This window comes from Triturus cristatus, chromosome 1_1 (genome assembly GCF_964204655.1).
Source record: "Triturus cristatus chromosome 1_1, aTriCri1.1, whole genome shotgun sequence".
In the NCBI taxonomy this organism is placed as follows: Eukaryota; Metazoa; Chordata; class Amphibia; order Caudata; family Salamandridae; genus Triturus; species Triturus cristatus.
Window position 1 is genome coordinate 133,761,393 of NC_140579.1, and position 21,827 is coordinate 133,783,219.

The 21,827-nt window shown below is 47.1% G+C and overlaps 1 protein-coding gene across 2 annotated transcripts in view; it reads left to right on the forward strand.

Annotated features, from left to right (window-relative positions):
- SGCA (sarcoglycan alpha) overlaps nucleotides 1–21,827 on the forward strand; it is a 133,859-nt gene that overhangs the window by 58,197 nt on the left and 53,835 nt on the right. For both annotated transcript variants that reach the window (XM_085617319.1, XM_085617401.1), the window contains exons 5-6: nucleotides 15,693–15,891; nucleotides 18,606–18,771. In XM_085617319.1, coding sequence (XP_085473445.1) covers nucleotides 15,693–15,891; nucleotides 18,606–18,771 — 365 coding nt within the window. The remainder of the gene's footprint in view (nucleotides 1–15,692; nucleotides 15,892–18,605; nucleotides 18,772–21,827) is intronic.

Consider the following 21,827-nt stretch of genomic DNA (forward strand, 5'->3'; position numbering starts at 1 on the left):
TGTACGACGTCTTGCTTATGTCTTTCCAGTTGGCGAGAACCATTTTCACTGCTGAGGTTATTAACAGGCCAAAGAGGTCTCTGTCAGATTCATTCCTCCATTTTGTGTTTTTGCAGGCTGTGGGCAAGTTAAAAGTGTCTCTGTCCATATTACCCTCAAAAATCACACTTATGAAGGTAAATATTTTCTCCCAGAAATCCTTGAGTAGAGAGCACTGAAAGATAAGGTGGGCTAAGTCCCCCGTCTCCTGATTGCAGTTCCAGCATGTTGCATCGTTTCGGAGCCCTAATGCAAATAGACGGGCAGGGGTCCAGAACGCCTTGTGTAGTAACCAGTATTTGGTTTGGGAGAGAGCCGGGGTGATCTTATTACGTGAGATGGATCTCCATATTGAGGGCCAACCCTGCTGTTATTACTTGAGAGTGTGCATTAATCTAGGGTTACTGGATTTTGTGCCCACTGAACTCTTTCACTGCAATGAGATACAATCCCTCTTTTCCCATTATGGTCTTAGCCTTAAATTTAAAAAGGTCAATATTTTGTGTGTGTGTGTCTATATGGTAGTGAAAATAAAGGCATGTTGCTCAGATACAATTCAATTCAATTCATGAAGCTTTATTCGGTGCATTTAAAAATGACCATAAAAGCACAATGTAAATAAAAATACAAATGCACTTCAATATTACAGGTAAAACAAATTGTGAACCACAAGCTACACAAAACAAATACAATAGATTTAAAAACACATACTTTTCCTGGCCTTGATAGATTGGGTTAAAAACATAGCAGTAAAATAACAGATATCGACGTGTTGTAGGTTAAAAACTAAACTCATAGCTTGATTAACAGTACATGTGCCATATTTATGAAACATAGGTTTTAGATAGGCAATACGAAAATTCATGTACAGTTTACAGATGAGGAGAAAGTGCACAGTGCTCTGTTTGGAAACACCATCACACATACAAGGCCCCTGCGGATATTTCTTTAATGTTGGCAGTGCCACTAAATGATGGACGATACCAAGCCTTACTCTAGTCAGCACAAACTTATGGGATGACCTCGTTACCCATACTAAATAGCTAGGTAAACCCTCCACAAGGTTATGCTTGTCATAAAACATAACGGTAGACAGAGAACCGTTAGCAATGGCCCGTTTCCTAGCAGCAAATGCCAAAAAATGTATTTTTAACTCTTGTTTTGTTATAAAAGATGCTGCATTAGGATCCACCAAAATATTTACATTAAAGATTTCGGAGTAACAACTAACCACATATTTTAACCAGGGTATATTAAAAAACTTATCCAGCGTGAGACAATCCTCAATAACCGATCTATTAAACGATTTTTCCTCTTGGAGCCAAATAGAACGCCAGATCATAAGTGGCCTCAAGGATAGTTGATCGGTAAGAAAATTAATATCAAGTTCTCGGTGGATGAGATCGGTACAGGCAGAGGGCGGTAGTAACAAAAGTTTAAAAAAAAAAGGCATTTTCCTCTAACTGCAAATAATGAACAGGAAAATAACCCCAAACACCAGCCCCATACAGGGCGATACTAGCACACCTCGCTTGATAGATCTTTAGCATATCCCTGGTGCGTCGATCTCCGTTCTTTGCAGCAAATCTAAAAATGCCATAGGCATTTTTGGCCATTTTAATACGGATATTTTTCAATTCATTGAACCATTTTCTGTCGTTGGAAAATGTAATACCAAGGTAGCAAAGGGTATCAACTTGAAGCACCTTCTCCTTATCAATAAAAAAGGAAAATTTAGCAGATTTGCTTTTTATTTTACTGTTGGCCCCACAAATCATGATATACGTTTTCTTTTTATTGATAGTCAGCCTCCTATCCTTAATAAAGGAAGTGAATCTATCAATCAGACGCTGCAATCCTAATGGGGTTCTTGATAATAGGACAGCGTCATCAGCGTATAACAACACTGGCACAGGAGATCCTTTAATCTGTGGGGCGTCTGCTTGCATTGTTTTTAAAATAGCGTCGACTCCGTTAATAAATAAGATAAAAAGAAGGGGGGCCAATACGCAGCCCTGTCTAATGCCTCTTTTCACACTAAATTTGGGGGAGCATTCACCTTTGGACCCAAAGCGTACACAAGTTTTTAAATTCTCATACAGTCTGGCCAGAAAATAAATTATACCTTCTGGTGCACCTAACTGCAATAAGGTTGGCCAAAGGATCAAGTGGTCAACCAAATTGAATGCGCTACTAAGGTCCGCAAAACAAAGGTAGAGTGAACCTAACTTAGCCTCAGTATATTTCCCGATCAGTAGATCAAGATTTAGGCACTGATCAAGTGTGCCCCTCCCTTTTCTAAATCCATACTGGCTATCAGCAAGGATTCCCTCTTGCTCTGCCCATTCCTCCATCCTCACGAGCAAGATTCTGCTCGTGATCTTGACCGACGAGTCTAGAAGAGAAATTGGCCGATAGTTTTTAACGTCGGACCTGCTACCTTTTTTATGTATTGGAATGATAATAGATTCCCCCCAAGTTTCGGGGGGCTCAGTACATATGGCAGCGTTAAAAACTGTGGCCAACAAAGGGCTCCACATATCAGGGGCCCCTTTATACACATCAATAGGCACCCCATCTGGGCCCTGGGCTTTGCCCCCTTTACTAGCATGGAGGGCAGATTCAACCTCACTAACAGTAATATTTAACGGAAAAATAGGCCATCTATTACGATTAATGCCAATACAGCTGTTAGAATCAAAGATATTAGAGAAATGGGTAACCCAGTCATCACTAGAAACATTGGAAGTCAACATTGGGGTATTCTCCTCCTTAATAAAAGGAGAATTAACAGTGGCCCAAAATAGGGTGCTATTGGAAAGTTCAGCTGCTTGGTTAAGCGAATCCCATGCCAACTGCTGTAACTCACCCTTCCTTCGCCTTAAAGCAAGTTTATAAGCTAACCTTAATTTCACGACAGACTCGGTATCCCTGGGTTTTTTAGCAAGCCCAATTTTTAGTTCAGTCAATAATCGAGTACACTTGTGGTCAAACCAACTCGGGGCATTGCTACGCATGCCCCCCTTTAGTTTTATTAACCTGGCCTCGATTATTGAATTAATAACCATAAAAGCGTTTAAAACCTGTTGTTCATCAGTAGGATTTGTAAGAATTATACTAATACTAGGTAGACAGTCCCTCACAATAATGCCAAGTAAATCACTGACTTTATCCCCGTCCCATCTTAATCGAACACCATTTGATCTGTGAGGCTCTATATTAGAGACAATGGCGCCCGTTTTGACACTGCTATCAGCCCAAAAGGTTGTTTCCAAAATAATACAGTTATGGTCACTTAGGGTAGTTACTTCAATCCTAGGTGGAGCACAACAAGATGCGATATTACAGGAAACAATCACATGGTCAATAACTGAACAAGAGTGATGGCCCTTAAAGGTGGGGATAATTTGACCTGATTGGTCCCTAGGGAGACCTAAAATTTCTAAATCATAAAAGCCCAAACAATAATTCAAAAGATCCCCATAGTTATTATGGCAGAAATGTAGGAGCTCCACCCCCTCATCATTAATGAGTCCACAAACATTTTCAATTGACAGTTTACACAAAGGGATGTTAAAGTCGCCAAGCCAGATAAAGTCACAAGAAATATTAGCATCTGGGTTCAGGTTATCGATGGCACTTGCCAGATCACGGACGACGACGACATCCCTTGAACTATCAAAAATGTTATTATAATAGTTTATCAATAAAATGTTATGGTCATGTTCCTCTAACAACCAAAAAATCTGGGCATATTCACCGACTGTTATATATCTTTTTACTGTTATTGGACGGTGAATTGACACAAGAATCAATAGGCCCCCTTTTGCTCTACCTGGCCCAGTACCCTTGGCCACCAGATTGTATGAAACAAACCCCTCATAGTTAATTTCTTCCCTTCACCAAGTCTCCTGGAGACATATAATATCAAAGGAATTAATAAAATTTTGCCAGCCCAGAACAATCCCTTTTGATTTTAACCTGCAACATTCCAACTGGCTATAACAATTCCATTACCCCCAACATTCGTCCTTGCTGATGTAATAAAAACAGCTTGGTTTTCATTAACTGACCCCCTACCATCATTATCATGGTTTAACACCACCTTGGTAGACACCGTATCTAAATTACCATTAGTACAGTCAGGACTTGGATTATACATATACTCAACCAGGGGGATCAAACTCTCCGGGTTATGTCAGTCATTAGAGTCCAAACTGTTAAAAACAGCAAAACGATTATGCAGGGGGATGGTTAAACCCCGCCGTTGGATCGACGGGGGTAACCAGGAAGAGTCATGCTCATTAGAAGGAATATTAATAAGATGGCTATAGAAAAACCCTAGCGGGCGCGCCCAGACACCAGAATCCGTAAGTGGTAGGGAGGCTAATCTAAGTAGGACTGTAGCGACGTGTTGAGGGTGTTTAAAATTAACAATAACACAGTCACCATTACAGGTCTTTCTAGAATTTCCCACCCAATTGACCCTTCTTGTAGTTAGTATATCGTTAGAGAGGGCCGTGGGAAATCCACAATGCTTATGCAACCAGGCAACGGTTTTGTTTTTCAATGAATCATGAGATTCATACTGGGACTGGGGCATAGAATCAATCCGTGGAACATTTGTTAAAACCACCAGATAAGGGGCACAATCTGGTGGGAGGTTAACAGAATCCTTTCTTTTTACCTCAGTCCAACCCTCATTGCTTTCAGCTACAGGGTTAATTTTACACTGCTGGCTCACTGGATACTGTTGGACAGGAACAACCGGTTGGTTAACTCTAATCCCCTCAACAGATGGTACAGCTAGTTGGTTAGCCTTAGTCCCCTGCACGGGTGAAGTTACAACCTCTTTCCTCTTATTGAGGCTTAAATCAGTAGTCATTGGAATTCCCGTACAAACAGTATTAGTATCCAAAAGCTGGGCCAATCTAGTGACTTCCGCCGAAATTTGATCTAGTTTGGCCACCAACGGTGAAATAATCTTATCCAGTTTGGCATCAATAAGAAAGGCCAACAAATTAAATTGTTCTAGATTCAACTGAGTGTGGCCCGCTAATTCTTGGGTTTCTCCCCCCCCCCATTATACTTGTAGGAGGTAGTTGGGTGTTCTTAACTTTTTTGTTACCCCCTCGCTTAACTGGTGCTTTCCGACGCGCCCTTACTGCTCTAGGCACCGGGGAGAGTCTCCAGGAATATCAGACAAGTCATTTACCACCGATCCATTAAAGATCATTGGCACTGACTCATCACCAATAATCTGCTGTGGGTCACGAACTGGGCTAACATCTAGCACTGATACATCTGGGGAAGTAGACAGGGTAAACAGGGATACAGAGGGGCTTCCCTGACTAAGGGAGAGTCGACGTTCATAATTGATTTTATTAACTACCTTCACTAAGTAATTATCTAACGTTGCTGGCCCAGTGGATTTAAGTTTGGACATGCTTACGATTAGTTTAACAACCTACTGCACAAATCTAAAAATAAAATAAAAGCACCTATACTATCATGAATAACACCAAATCAAAGATAATAGATACAATCTGTTGACGTAAAGTCTAAAATAATGTCCCAAACGCAAAATCTAACAATAAGTATGTAAAAAGGGGCTCACACAGTCCTTGATGAAAACAACAAAGTCTATGGCCCAGCCCAGCCACGTCCTGCCCCGGACGGCCACAGACGGCCCGCCCTTTGCCTGGGCTTAGCCCGGCGCACGCCCGCGCGCGTCCCGGGCCTTAGCGCTGTTTAAATGCGCCTCCTGGCGCTGTTCGTGCGTGTGTGAATAGCGCGCCGCCGCTGGTGCTGCCGGGAATTGTAGTCCCGTTGTTGCGGCGACGCTGCGAGTGGCTGCCAATGACTCCTGGCGGTGGCGGCGCTGCCTGCTGCTTCGTTTGACTCCTGGCGGTGGCGGCGTTAGTGCTGTAGTAAGTCCCCCTGCTCCGTCGGCCTTAGCGCTGTTTAAATGCGCCTCCTGGTGCGTGCGTGAATAGCGCGCCGCCGCTGGTGCTGCCGGGAATTGTAGTCCCGTTGTTGCGGCGACACTGCGAGTGGCTGCCAATGACTCCTGGTGGTGGCGGCGCTGCCTGCTGCTTCGTTTGACTCCTGGCGGTGGCGGCGTTAGTGCTGTAGTAAGTCCCCTCAGATACACATTTTCATTGGAGCAAATGTACCTATAAACACACATTCATATATCCACTACTACAGTGCAAAGGTCAAATTCCAGTTCATTATCACAGTAGACCTAAATTGACATGAAGAATCTGTGTTTAGTGAGTCACAGATTCCATGTTACAATTATTACTTTGTGCATAGAAACAACTATCCTAATAGGCACAACGTTTCTTCACTCTGATTGTTTGTCACTTTTGTTCAAACAAATACCATGGCATGAACCATAAACAATGGCACAGCAAGCGTCATTAATTGCCATTGCTGAGGGAGGTAAGTGGGATTTTTACCCACTTGAAGCTTCACTTATTGTTAGAGTTAGAGTAGGACTGGGCCTGTCCAGATGTCGAAGTGCTCAGATGTCTTAGAGTGTGTGTGCGTGTGTGCGTTTGATTTTTGGGTGAGACTGGGCCTGTCCAGACATCGAAGTGCTCAGATGTCTTAGAGTGTGTGTGCGTGTGTGAGTTTGATTTCTGGGTGAGAGTGAGACTGGCCCTGTCCAGACGTCAAAGTGCTCAGATGTCTTAGAGTGTGTGTGCGTGTGTGAGTTTGATTTCTGGGTGAGAGTGAAACTGGGTCTGTCCAGACGTCGCAGTGCTCAGATGTATTAGAGTGTGTGTGTGAGTTTGATTTTGACAGTTCATCTGGTGTTGACGAAGCCATCTTAAGATCTTACAGAGCATGTGATGAGAGAGAAAGCAGGTGAAGGAGATTGCATTGATCTTGCTTTCCATGGTGAGCTTGCTGTCCAGGATGATGCCACGGTTGCGTGCATGGTTTGTCAGAGTGGATGAGGGTCCTTGTTCAGAAGGCCATGAGGAGTTGCTCCAATGGGAGTTGTTGATTCCAAGGATCAGCACTTCCGTTATGCCTGTGTTGAGTTTTAGCCAGTTGTCTTTTACCCAGTTGGCAAAGCTCGTCATGCACCTGCAGGATTTGGCCTTCGTGGTGGAGGGGTCTTCTGGTAGCGAGAGGATGAGCTGGGCGTCGTCCGTGTAGGGTATGACGATGTTGGCCAAGGAGATAATGTAGGTGTTGAACAATGTAGGGCTGAGGGACGAGCCTGGAGGGACACCCCAGATGATGTTCTTAGGTTCCGAGGTGAAAGGTGGTAGACGGGTTCTCTGGGGTCTTCTGGTGAGGAAGGAGGCAATCAATTTGAGGGTGTCTCCTTGGATTCAGATGTGGTGAAGCCTCTTGATAAAGAATGGTTGAATACAGTGTCCAATGTTGCTGAAAGACTGAGGAGGATCAGGGCCGCCATTTCTCCCAGGTCATGGAGGGTTCTGATGTTGTCGGTGGCAGCAATCAGGACAGTTTCAGTGCTGTGGTTGGTGCGGAATCTGGATTGGGAGGTGTCCAGAAGGCTGTTGTTCTCCAGGTGTTCCATGAGTTGGTGGTTGATGGCCTTTTTGAGGACTTTGACTGGAAAGGGAAGCAGAGAGATGGGACAGTGGTTCTTGAATCCACTGGGGTTGGCGGACAGTTTCTTGCAAAGAGGTTTGACTTCTGCATGTTTCCATTCTTCGGGGAACGTGGCTGTGGTGATGGATGCGTTGAAGGTGGTGATGAGCTTGTTGCTGACAATCTTGATCCAGAGGTTCAAGATGTGGTGGGGATATGGGTCAGTGGGTGCTCCTGAGTAGACGGAGTTCATGATGGCTATGGTGTTTTGTGTGGTGAGCTGGTCCCAGGTGGTGAACAGGTGGTCGTGGTCTGCATCTATGGGAGCGAGGAGGCTGAGGATGTCGGCAGCTGTGGGATGAGGTTCGAAGTTTTTGTTGATGGTGGAGATCTTGTCATGGTAGAAGTCCGCCAGGGTGTTGCAGAGTTCCTGGAAAGGGGTGAAGATGTTTTTGGTGGCTGAGGGGTTGGAGAACTCTCTGATGATGTTGATGAGTTCTTTGCTGTGGTTTAAACTAGCTATTATGCGGTTTGCATGGCAGCTCCTTTTTGTCACTTTCAGGATTGGTAGTATTTGTTGAGGGACGCCTTGAATGTGGCTCAGTCTGTGTGCTCTTTGCTGGAACGCCATTTCTTTTCAAGTTGCTGTTATTCCTCCAGTGACTTCCTTTTGATGTAAGAGCTCAATTTAAAACACACACAAGGCCCTACATTGCTCTTCCATGTTCTACCTAAAAGGAAAATTGAAAATCTCAGGTGCACAACAAGGTTCAAGAAACGCACAATTGCTTCTCCTGGATTCTCCCACCTTCAAACAAGAACAATAAATGAATAAAAAATTCTTTAAAATTGCTACAAGAATGCGCCAGACGGCCCAGTGGGGCCTTAATTTGCTGGGGGCTAAGAACTCGGGGCCCATGGCTCATATCGGACATTTGGCTGCTTGAAGGGACAAGCCTATGGTGTGGGGATCGGCGGCTGAACAGTGAGCGGTTTTCCCCCCACACGCACGTAACCAGTTTATGGGAACTAAGCACTCTGCTGAGTTGGGGTGGCGGGTAGTTTTAAATCCGCATGGCAGGGAGGCAGGGAGGGGGGAGGTGGGAGGGGGATTTTGTTGTTATGTGGTTTTGTGTTTAGTTTCAGGTTCACCTACCACTCACGGGCGCTTCAGGCTGACTGGGCAGGCACAGGTGCACAGGGGTGGCATACTGCAGTTGACACTTTATGTATCCCTCCCTGAGGATGGCATCACGTAGCGCGACCCAAGCGACCACTGACACAATGCCCGGCGTCCCTACTCAGCAGCGATGTCCTTCATTTGCAGTCCTATCCTGGAACGTTAATGGTTTAGGGGACAAGATTAAACGTGGGCTGGTGCTGCAATACCTCAGGCGTAGGGGGCCCGCGGTGGCACTCTTGCAAGAAACGCACCTAGTGGGTTCTACCACCAAGGCCCTAGATAGGCTTGGGTTTAAGATGGCGACACACTCAGAGTTTACGACAGGATCCAGAGGGGTAGGCATACTGATTAACAAACGTTTCCCCCTAATTCTTCTAGACTCCCGTAGGGACGAATATGGCCGCTTCGCAGCACTTACCTGCCAATGGGAGGGGAAGGTATACAATCTAGTGACCGTCTACATCCCCCCGACACTACACCAGGTCTCCTTTAGGGCACTGGGTGAATTCCTGTTGGCACTCCCGCAAGGGGAGCTCATTATGGGTGGGGACGCAACCATGGATCCTACACTTGACAGGTCGTCACACAGGGCACACGGTGGGGACACCTCCATTCTTACAGAATTCACCGCCGCGCTGGGCCTGGTGGACACTTGGAGAAAGTATAGGCCCAGTGAGAGACAGTACACCTTTCTTTCTGGCGCACACCATACCCTTTCACGCATAGACTACATCTTCACTTCACCTGCCGGGTTCACTGGGGTGACCGAGGTGTCGCACCTCCCCAGGGGCATCTCGGATCACTCGCCTGTGGTCATCACGTTTGCGACCAACGACCCGTGTAAACGCACTATGTTTCCGGTCCATCCCGGATATCTCAAAATCCCTAAAATCAATAAGGCCCTTAAAACTGCGACCAAGCACTATTTCGCCGAAAATGCCGACTCCGTCAGGAGCTCAGCAACCCTCTGGGAAGCCTTTAAAACTGTCCTCCGTGGACAGGCCATCTCCGTCATCTCGGATCACAAGAAAACCCAGCGGCAGGCGGTGCTAGAGCTGGAGCGGTCTGTAAACGAGGCGGAAACGTCCCATACACTGCAAGGGGACGAGGATTCGGCGCATACACTACTCATGGCGCAGCAGGAGTATAGGTCCCATCTGTGGGAGGCAGCGCGTGCTCGACAGGTAGCGACACAACACACAGTCTATGAACTTGGGGACAAGGCGGGCAAACTGCTTGCATGGCTTGAGAGGGGGGACCGGGCGTCGCGGTGGGTGGCTCGGATCCGGCTCGACGAGGGGGAATTTACTTCGGACCCTCAGCGCATAGCGGGGGCGTTCGCGGCCCACTACCAATCCGTCTATACACCTGAGGCTTCCTCTACCGTGGCAGACAATGAGCTATTCCTTCGGGACATCGCAATGCCACGACTGACTTCCTCGGAAACAGAGGCCCTCGAGGCGGACCTGACGGATGATGAGATAACGCTGGCAATTTTGTCCCTTCGCACAGGGAAGGCGCTGGGGCCCAACGGAATCCCGATCGAATATTATAAGCAAAACTCCTCTCTAGTGGTCCCGCACCTACGGGCCATGTATAGGGACTGTCTATCTAAGGGGACCCTCCCCCTGGATCAGAGGATGGCTACAATAGTGGCGATCCCGAAACCCAACAAACCGGCGCACGAGTGCTCCTCTTATCGCCCGATCTCGCTGCTCAACGCTGAGGCTAAGATTCTGGCAAAGTTACTGGCAACACGACTACAGCCCTACCTCTCAACCCTAATCCACCCTGACCAGTCAGGCTTTATGCCACACCGGAACACCGCTCTAAACATACGGCGTCTCCATGGCATTCTTGCTTGCCGCTCCTCGATAGAGGAAGATGCGGCCATACTCTCCTTAGATGCTCGGATGGCGTTTGACAGGGTGGAGTGGCCTTTCCTGTTCGCCGTTCTCCGTCACATGGGGCTCGGCCCCAAGATCTGCGCATGGATTCAGCTTCTCTACACCCAGCCGCTTGCGCAGGTGGTGGTAAACGGCCGTGTCTCTGACCCCTTCCCTCTGGGCCGGGGGACAAGGCAGGGCTGCCCCCTTTCCCCGCTCCTCTTTGCCATGGCTCTCGAGCCCTTGGCGGCATGGGTGCGGCAGGATCCGGTGATCCGTGGCCTCAAATGGAAGTTGGACTGGGAGGATCGAATCTCCCTTTACGCAGATGACATTCTGCTTTATCTGGCCTCGCCGGCGCGCTCTATCACCTGTCTCCTCGACATATGTGAGTCGTACGGGCGGCGGTCGGGATACGAAATCAACTGGGAGAAATCCATTCTATATATGCTCCGGGGCTCCCCGCCTCGGCTTCCGAGGAGATGCAATATTCTCGTGGCCCGGGAGGGATTCAAATATCTAGGGATATATGTCACTGCAGATCGGGATAAATTTGTGGCCGAAAACCTAATGAGGCCCCTCCAACGGCTTCGTACCGATGTCAAGCACTGGCGCGCCTTGCCCCTGACTTTGCTTGGAAGGGCCTCGCTCTTTAAGATGCTCGCCCTCCCTAGATTCCTCTATGCGCTACAGAATACCCCCTTCCCGGTGGCGCCCTCTTATTTCACGGCGGTTAATGCTGAGATCACCCGTCTCCTTTGGGAAGACAGGGCACCTCGGATTGCTCTCCACAAGCTTACCAGTGGCTGGTACGACGGGGGTATAGCCCTCCCAGATATCAGAACCTACTACTGGGCCTCGCACCTCATGATCATAAATCAGTGGCTCCATGTGTCGAGCGACGACCCTGCTTACCGTATGGATAGACAACTGCTTGCTCCTGGGGGGGTGATGGGGGCCCTTTATAACCCTAAAAGGGGTCGTGTCCAGGCAGGGCCCGCTGCCCACACCCTCCAGATATGGTTTGCGGCACAGCGTGCGATGGGATGGGCGGGTAGGATTACCCAGGCAACGCCACTATGGGACGCTAAACAGCTTGGGATACTGCGTACCACCAAGGGATTCCATCAGTGGGATCTTATTGGCATTTCTAGGGTAGGGGACCTCCGGCGGCGGGGAGAGGTGATCACTTTCTCCCAACTGCAGGAAGAGTACGATTTGGCCAACACCGAACACTTCCGCTATTTGCAAATCCAGCATGCACTCCGAACGGCGATTTCACCCGGGACTCGGCTCCCTGAGTCATCGCCCTTGGAGGACCGGCTCCTCGCTATACATCTGATTCAAAAAGCGACGTCCCTAACATACCGGAAAATAATAAATAATCGCCCTGACCCCTTTTTGGTCCTTAAGGGGAAATGGGAGGCAGAACTTGGGGACTTCGATGATACGGAGTGGCAGGCCGCGCTATCGTCCCCCAGGGAAGTGGGCATATCGTCCAAATTAAGGCTTGTCCAGCTTAAAATTCTGCACCGCACATACTATACCCGTACACTTCTATTCAAATTACAACGGACGGAGTCCCCACTGTGCCTCAGGAACTGTGGCCATGAAGGAACCTTCCTCCACACCCTATGGGACTGCCCTATCATAGCGCTTTATTGGAAAGGGGTGTTCCGTACTCTTTCCCAAGTAACCAAAATCCCCACGCTGCCTGACCCTCGGCTCTGCCTCCTCAATGTCTGGGAACAGACGGACCACGTGAGAGTGGCCCAGCTTTGGGTGACATTGGGGCTCATGCTCGCAAAACGTAACATAGCCCAGCGATGGGGATCGGGACAGGCACCTACCCTGGCACAGTGGATCCGAGACATGGACCTTGTAATGGTGACGGAAAAAGCGGTATATGTACATAGAGGATGCCCAAAGAAATGGTCCCAGGTGTGGGGTGGCTGGAATGTGTACAGAGGGAACATCTGTGAGCCCCCACCCGATACAGCAGAATCTGACCTCAGCGACCATGACTAGTTGCCCTGTCTCGCACAACGGTTGGGGATGGAGACTATTGTGTTGTGCTCTTTGCTTGCCTATTTATCTCTGTAATACTTGTGCTGAATTTCTAGGATGCATTCTAATCTGCTTTGTCCTAAGCCTTACACTGAAAGAGTGGTTTTTACTTTCTGTTTTGTTGAATAACCTAATAAAAAGATTTAAAAAAAAAAAATTGCTACAAGAATGTGTAACTTCCATCCTCTGAGCTTCTGTATGACTCCATGTCATGCTACCTTTAAATAGGAATTTAAGCCTCTTCTCTTTGAAAGACACGAGTTATAACCTCCCACACATTCTCAAATGTCTGTTTTTCACTTTTACTGTGCTGTATCTCAAATGTATTCTCACAATGATTGCTGATAACTGTACTGGACCATGCTCATGCTAAATAGAATCACAAAAATAAACAATTAAATAAAAAAGGCCTTTGTCATGTTCAAGGAGTGAGTTTGCCCTTCAATATTTGTGCCCAACACTGAGAGAGCTTTATGGTATCTAAAGTAGAGACATGAAGCGACAGCTATGTGTCACTATAGTTTTTTACTGGGGACATTGGACTCAATGCTCACATTTCTAAAAACTCCCTTGAGGGCGTAATTTGGTGGAAAGGTTTTGTAATATTCGATTTCAGGAAGTAATCCAGGGTTGAATTCCAGATATTCCAATTTGCCTCCCTGGAATGGGAGATAAATGCATGACACATTTTTCATGTTCTGCCTGCTCAAAGCAGGAAGAAAGTTACAGTGAGAGGTCCATGGTGCAGGGGTTCAGGGCGGTAAACAACGTTTACCATGAAACTTTTTCCCTGCAGGGAATCACAATGCGGTCATTACAAAGACCGCGTTGTGATTCCGCATACCATTACTCCGCAAGTCGGAACAACGACTTGCGGAGAGGGGGGGAACGTGTTGGATTTAAAATCCAACACCTTCCCTAGTGTCCGCTCAGACTGGAGTTGGAATAGTAAATTATACTATTCCAACATCCAGTGCCCCCCTCCGCAAGTCTTTGTTCCGACTTGCGGAGTAATGGTATACGGAATCACAACGCGGTCGTTGTAACAACCGCGTTGTGATTCCCTGCGGGAAAAAAGACTGCGGGATGACGAGATACATTCGTTCAGGGCTGGCTTCTGTCCTTGAGAAGCATCATCTGTACCCCTCGCAGGGGTTAGCTGGAGAGCCAGGCTGTGCTGCTTTCCGCAGCCTGGGTAGCAGCAAAGTGAGTTCTGGGGTCTCCCAGCCTGTAATTATCAGGTCCAGAGTTTGTGGATGCTAATTCCAGGCCCCGAGAGTCTTGTAATTGTGAGTAACATCATCTCATCCAGAGTAATTGCTCTGTGTGTTCAATTGCACACCTCATAAAAAAGGCCCTGTGTTTTGTTTTTCTTTACTAATCTATGCTGTATTCTCTTTCTCCCATTATTGATTTATAATTTTCGTATGCCATTGCAGTGAAGCAACGTGTTTAACCTATATAAGTGTGGATGAAGAAGACTTGGGGGCACATTTATCAAACTTTCACGCAGCGCAACACAGCAAGCAACCTTTTATTATACAGTGCATTCTTGTCCTTTCCTTGTGCTGGCACACGATATGCTGCCTTAGCGCCATCGCAAGCTCCCTTGTTCCATGGTGGAAGGGTTCCTGCATTGTAAGCAGGATTGTTTTTGTTTAGGAAGAACACCTTTCTGCACATAAATAATCCTCTGAGACTTCTTCCTATGTGTGCTGCAGAATGCAGCACACATAGAAAGAGGAAAAACGAGGAGAAATAAAGACATTTCAACTCATTATGCCTCACCTGAGGAGGCATAGCATTCCTTACCTTCCCAGGTCTACCAGAAATAGTACATCTGGGAATGTGCCAAAATCCATAGGTGGATGCTTGGGAAAACCCATGCTTCACCCATGGAACACATCTCTGGAGCAGAGTAACGCAACACAGCGATTAGCGCTGCGTTGCGTTACTCTAGATTTATCAAGCCACTCAGGGCCGGCAAGGTGGCTTAGTAGTTGCGTCACCCTTACGCCCCCTTGCGTGGTGTACGGGTGATGCAACTTAATAATAAATATTCCCCAAAATGTTCTGTAGATACCGTCATTGGTGGTCTCTGTAGTCAGAACATTGTTCTTCCAAAGTCTGTCAGAAGCCTTTTTGCTGTGCTCTTCTTCATGATGGCTGCTGGCGATTATCAGTGCAAAAAGAACTAGTGATGGACAGAATGCAGAACAATGTCATACATTCACCCCAGTATAGAGATCTGGGCCTAAATCCATCGTTTTTTTGCTCACCATGCCATTCCAGTTTGGACCCAGCCATATGCAAATCAGTCTTGACCCTGCGCCCAATGGGAATAGTCCAGCCCGAACTGCCAGGCCCGGTCCTCCCTGAACTGGAAACAAGCATCCTAGATAGACTGGTGATTATCAGTGGGCATAACTCGTGTAATTCAGTGGAGCCTAATCATGCGCATAATTCTGCAAGAAAAATTATTCTGCATTTAGCTCTATTTCTTTGCGCAAATAGGCATCCAAAATGGGCACAAGAATGCATTTTGTGCCAAGAAATAGTCCTAACTGGAACACAACATGACTAGCAAGTTCAAGCAGCCACTCGCACTTGCTAAATGTGCTCTTGGGATATTAATTTCCCCCAACGTACTCACGGCATGTAGCCCTATTTTCTTAGAGCAAAGTGCACCCTCGCGTCCAAATTTTGCATTGTACAATAGCGCTAAATTTAGCATGACATGAATAGCGAGCACAAGCGTGCTCTTGCGGTAGGATTTTTTCCCCCCAAATTACTCTTAATTACACAAGCAGGATTTATTGTGGTATAAGTGGTAACTTCACATAAAAAAGTAACGCAGAATTACTGAAATTACTCCAAATACTCTGGCATAGTTTAAATCCCTCCCGGCTCTACTGATGATGACGTTTCCTTTCTTTCAGATTTCCAGATCCCTTACATTGTTGAGTTTTTTGTGAAGAACCACAACGTGGAGGAGATCCTGCCAGCTGACACGCAGCAGCGGTTCCGTCTCTCTCTGGACAGCATGTGGATCCTGGCACAACACAACATCATCAACATTACGTCCGCCCTTGACCGGGGTGGCCGCGTGCCCTTGCCCATAGGGGACAGGAAGGAAGGGTATGGCCACTGGTATTACCAGGCCAGCAGGTCGCTTCATCATCTCAGTAGCCCTGCTAAGACACCAAGGCAACCTTGCCCCCTTTGTGCGCCTACTTCATCTTAGTAGCGCAGTCCTTTTGCACATCCTTGCACAAAGTCCAGTCACTGGCCCTCTTATGCCATCTGGGCACATTGTCCATACCATATGCTTCTGCTCCGCCTTCACACTTGCTAATGTGCTTAGCTCATTGCGCCTATACTATCTCAGCTGATCATACACATACCTCACCTCGTATATCATAAATTGTACATTGACCACTCCTCACTGCTCTTACGCCATCCTTGCTCATCGTGCAAGTTCTTATGCATTCTTGCTGACCTTGCACACATTTCAACTCCTACAGCATCCTTGTTCATCATGCACACATTTCAACTCCTACAGCATCCTTGTTCACCATGCACACATTTCAACTCCTACAGCATCCTTGCTCACCATGCACACATTTCAACTCCTACCGCATCCTTGCTGACCATGAACACATTTCAACTCCTATATCATCCTTGTTCACCATGCACACATTTCAACTCCTACAGCATCCTTGTTCACCATACACACATTTCAACTCCTACAGCATCCTTCCTCATCATGCACACATTTCCACTCCTACAGCATCCTTGCTCACCATGCACACTTCTTTGCTTTCATACTATCCTTCCTCACCATGCACACATTTCCACTCCTAACGCATCCTTGCTGACCATTCACACTTCTTTGCTTTTATACTATCCTTCCTCACCATGCACACATTTCCACTCCTACAGCATCCTTGCTCACCATGCACACTTCTTTGCTTTTATACTATCCTTCCTCACCATGCACAAATTTCCACTCCTACAGCATCCTTGCTCACCATGCACACTTCTTTGCTTTCATACTATCCTTCCTCATCATGCACACATCTTAGCTCTTACATCTTCCTTGACAGCTGTGCACACCCCATTGTTCTTATACCATGCTTGCTCATAGTGCAAACACTTCAGGTCTCACACCATCCTTGTTCACGGTGCACACATATCAGCTTTTATATCATTCTTGTCCACCACGCACACAGCTCAGCTCTTACACCATCCTTGCTCCTTTAGTTCTTACGTCATCGTTGCGCGTTGTGCACACATCTATCTTTGCACTTTCTGTCCTTCCTCATCACGCATAGAGTTCACGTCTCAGCATTCTCACAGCAGCCTTGCACATAGTGCACACTTCAGACCTCTTTCCCCACTGAGAATCAGCCAGACACTGCATAATTTGCAGTCAATCCAATTGCACAAGGACCCGCATCCAGCTCGCCTTGCCCCATCTCCACCACAAGGGCTGTGACATCACCATTGTTCTGGTAGAGGCTAGAACTGGAGCTATTGGATGAGAAGGTAAAATCAGACAGAACCATTTTCTGTCAGAACGTTGCATTGAAACTATCCAGTATTACCCACTTCCCTTCGCCCACACTTCCTCTTCCAGGGAACGCCTCCTCCAGAGAAGCTGGAAATAACACTCTGTGAGAGTCTCAGCGCCCAGCACAGCGCCATCTGCTGGGAGACACAGATAGGGACACTGTAGATGACCCCGCTCAACATTCAGCACTGCACCTCCTGCTTGGAATAAATGTGTGCATGCATCACAATTAAGCCTGGGCAAAGCACTACGCTACGCTCGCGTAGTTTGCGAAGTTTGCGCTACTTCGCACTACGTGAATTGCACGTAGCACAGTGCAAACAAGCGTAGCGTAACGTAGTGCAGCGGTCATTTTTTGCTTGCTCGCGGTTCTCAACGTCAAGTTGGCGACCACAAGCAAGCAAAATGACATCCCGGCGAGACTTTTTCCTCGTTTGCGATCAGCAACATCAAGTTGCCGATCACGAGCATGGAAAATAAACCTCCCGGCGAGATTCTCAATACGGGGAGGTCAGGTTTCTCATTGCGAGTGGTCGCGTATGTTCGCGACCGCTCGCGATGAGAAACTATCAGTCCGCGTTGAGAAAGCTGCTGCTCAAGTCCAATCTACTCGAGCGGCAGAAAACTACAGCTCGCACTGTGCAAGTTGCCATTTTTAATGATTGCACAGTGCTGGATGCTTGTCCACACTGTGCAATCATTGAAAACGGCATCTTGCACAGTGCCAACAGGGTACTACGCGGTTCGCGAAGTCTTATGCGTAGCGCGAAGTGCGCTTTGCGTAGCTACGCGTAGCGCTACTTCGCGAACTACGCCCAGGGTTAATCACAATCTTTCCACAACGTCCTCCTGTCCCAGTGCAGGTTGTTTGGCTTGTAATGAAACAGGTGCAGGGGCCCTAAGTGTTTCTGAGGGGTCTGCCACTGGTGCTGCCTAATACCAGGGTTGCCAAATGTCAAGGCTGCCTAGTCTTGAGTTCACCTCGCCTCTCTTCCTTCCACCTCCCTACACTTCCTGCCTATTCCTCTCACTCTTACAGGGCCCTTTTCCTCTCGACTTTCCTCTCTTGTCACTGTGCTTCGATATGTATCTTCCTTTCTCCCCGTGGTTTGTGCCTTATTCTTTCCTGCTTTCGGTTAAATCTGCTGATTAAAAATAAGCCTCACTTGCCAAAACGTAATTCCCGCCCCCACCTCACCCCACCTGCAGCCACCACCTGCACAAATAACCCACTGCTGGTGCAGTTCTCTCACAATAACTTTCACTCCTTTTCCTTCAGGGTTTATGTTAAAATAGGCTCTGACGTCCCGTTCCCAGAGTGCCTAGAGGCGGCACACTCACAGAAAAACCTGGAGTGGTGCAGTCTGGGGGCACAGCCAGCCCTGCCCTGCTATGATACCTTCGCCCTGGAGAAGTTCCGAATCGACTGGTGCAACATTACAATGGTAAGGATGACATCACATACCTATGTGCCATATGTAAGGAAGCATTATTGCCTAGAGGCATGTAAATATAAATGCAGGTACAGTTCATCAAATAAGCTAATGATATGCATGAAGAAATGTATAATTAAAGTTTGCATGAAAAAGTGTCTAATTAAAGTTTGCATTGCCATCAAGAGTCGGCTCACTTGCCTGTTATGTTCTTTGGTGTAATGGAAGCAATTTGTTTGCTAAAGACATTATGTCCCACCTATTAGCTTTGTTAATGGTGTTGCCATATTGAACTGTATTTGCTGTGCATCAGGGTGAAAAAAAACGAATAACTCGCCTGTTGCATCATGTGCATGCGTTTAACACACATGCAGGCACTTACATAGGGCACTGTTTTGTCTTTTTGTTTACCGGTCTGAGATGGATCGGTACATTTTTTTAAAGTACTTTGAAAGCGCTGTTATGAAATGGTGCTCAAGGCGCATTTAAAATAAAAAATAAATAATGGATGAGCAGGTTGCAGGTTGCAGGAGTCAGCGAGGGTCAAGCAACACGGCGGGTGGAGAGAAGCAATCATAGGGTAAGGACATGGGCAAAGGAGCAACGTGGAGTGCGGGTGGAGAAGCACAATGTGTGAGAGAGCAACGAGGAGCTGGTGGGGCAAAAGCACACGGTGAAAGAGAGCAGTGTGGAGTGCGAGCAGCTGAAGTACAAGGGCGAGATAGCAACAGAAGTGTGGGTGGTGGGAGAGAAGCACATGGACAAAGAGAGTGACGGGGGATAAAAGCAGTGCTTAATTTGAGCCGGTGGTTTCCGGTGCCTGGCACCGGCACTTATTGACAACTCCAGCCCTTATGATAGTCTGCCACACGGCAGCGCTGGTTGTTTGATTCAGAGATTAGCACAACAACGGTTGTTTATTAATTCAATGTGCATTAAAAATTACTGATACCTGCCACCCATTCCATTCTTATCGCTTTGGGGGCCTGGAATAGTCTAATTTGTCACACTTGTAGGTGTGTGATGGCAGTAGTTGTGTTAGTACTGACAGCGCGGGCAGGGACAATGGTTGGTGCCAGCTGCAGTCACCTCTTGATGAAGGCTCTGCACTTCTTTTTTGTACAAATTAAGTACTGAGACTGGATCTTTCCAGAAGCAGACTGGTTAGAGTTAGATTCATAGGGGCAGATCCACAAGAAACTAACGCAACGCGGTGCCGCAAGTCATTTTGCTGCACCCGCGATGCGTTAGTTTCGAGGCACAGGGATGAGACATATTTACAACAATATGTCGCATCTCTGTTATTCCCCCTGTGCTGGCGCACAAACTGCAGCCATGCGCCGGCGCAGGCACCGTTGTACCATGGTGCAAGAATGCCTGCGTTGTGGGGAGATTGTTTTTGTGCAGGAAGGGGCACCTTCCTGCACAAAAACAATCAATTGAGGTGATTTCCACTTCCAATGCGTGCTGTAGAATGCAACACACATTGAAAGAGGACAAAAACGAGGAGAAATTAAAACATTTCTCCTCGTTGCACCTCGCTACATTCTGACGCATTTCCAGATTTATGATTTCTCATAAATCTGGAAATGCATCAGTGGACATGGGATCACCACAGCAACACCCAAGTCACGTCCCTAAAACGCAAAGTGAACAGGGACGATATTTACAAGCACAGGTTAAGTCACGCAGGGTGACTGTGCCTGTGCTTGTAAATATCACTCAGCAGGCTGCGCCACCGGTGCGTCACGCAACGTGATGCACCGGCGGCGAATGGGGCTTGTAACCCTGCCCCATAGTATGCAGTGCTCCCTGCTCATCAGTCATGCAGGGTCTACAGTCGGGGCAAATTGTCAGCATGTAGCAGGAACTAATGTAAGCAGGGTGTCAGAGAAGTGGCATGTCTAAGCTACCCCCCTTGCCTCGAATAATTGGGGAAGGTATGGAGGGTGCACTGGAATATGTGCTCAGCGAAGGGTCTTCCATTGCCCGTGTATCTTTCTCTGAAGTGATGCGCAAACTTTGTCTTCGAATGGCAGTAGCCTGCGTGCGTCCTTTACACGTACGTAATGCTGTGTTTCAAGGTATACTTCATGCATGTATCACGCTATAGTTAATGGTGTTCCATCCCCACCCACTATGGCCATTTGAGTGCTTTATTTTGGCCCCCTAATATACTTCTGTGAGGTCAGATTGTTTAGTCCCTGTGCAGTTCAGTCCCTTTTGTCCCTGGCCCCTCTCTACCTTTTTAGTTGGTTCCACTGCATTGCTTTTTGAGAATCCTCAGCCACACACCTCCTAATATTATTGACCACGGTACACCCATGAGGGCATTGTGTGTTGAGAGGGGGAAGAGGGCACAGATGGGGGCAGTTTATTGTGCACATAGAGCAAGAGCAGAGATCTGGAAATAACAGTTACGGGGGAAATAAAACTTACAGCATTCTTGAATCTTAAAATGGACCAATTTCATACATTTCAGAAATGGATACTCTCACTGCACTCTAGTAGCCATCTGCAGCTCTTCCCAAATTAAATATTTAAAGTTGGGTCATGTAATTTGAGACCCACCATTATTTTGTGAACATGGCTCTCATTTATTTTAGTGTTTTATAGAACGCGAACTTGACCCGTGAGGGTATCGGAGCGCTTTACACGGTATACAGTGGTAACAAACAAAAAGTCTAAAGTGCAGAGATATACAAAATCAACAAAAATGATGGCGAGGGGCAGGGGTGCTGAGAACATAGGGGAAAAGGGGATACAGGTGTATGGTTACAATCATAGTTAGAGGCAGTAAAAAGAAAGGTCCCACATATTCTCGGCGGGAAGAATTGGTGATCTGGGGAAGAAGTATACCGAGGTAGCAAACATATTATAGGAAAGTATACCGAGGTAGCAAACATATTATAGGAAAGTATACCGAGGTAGCAAACATATTATAGGGAAGTATACTGAGGTAGCAAACATATTATAGGGAAGCGCATGACGCTCTGTTATGGAGTCCCTGTGGCTTGCCAAGGTTTTAAAGTCTATCCAGACTTCTACAGTCTCGTTTTTTGAGGTTC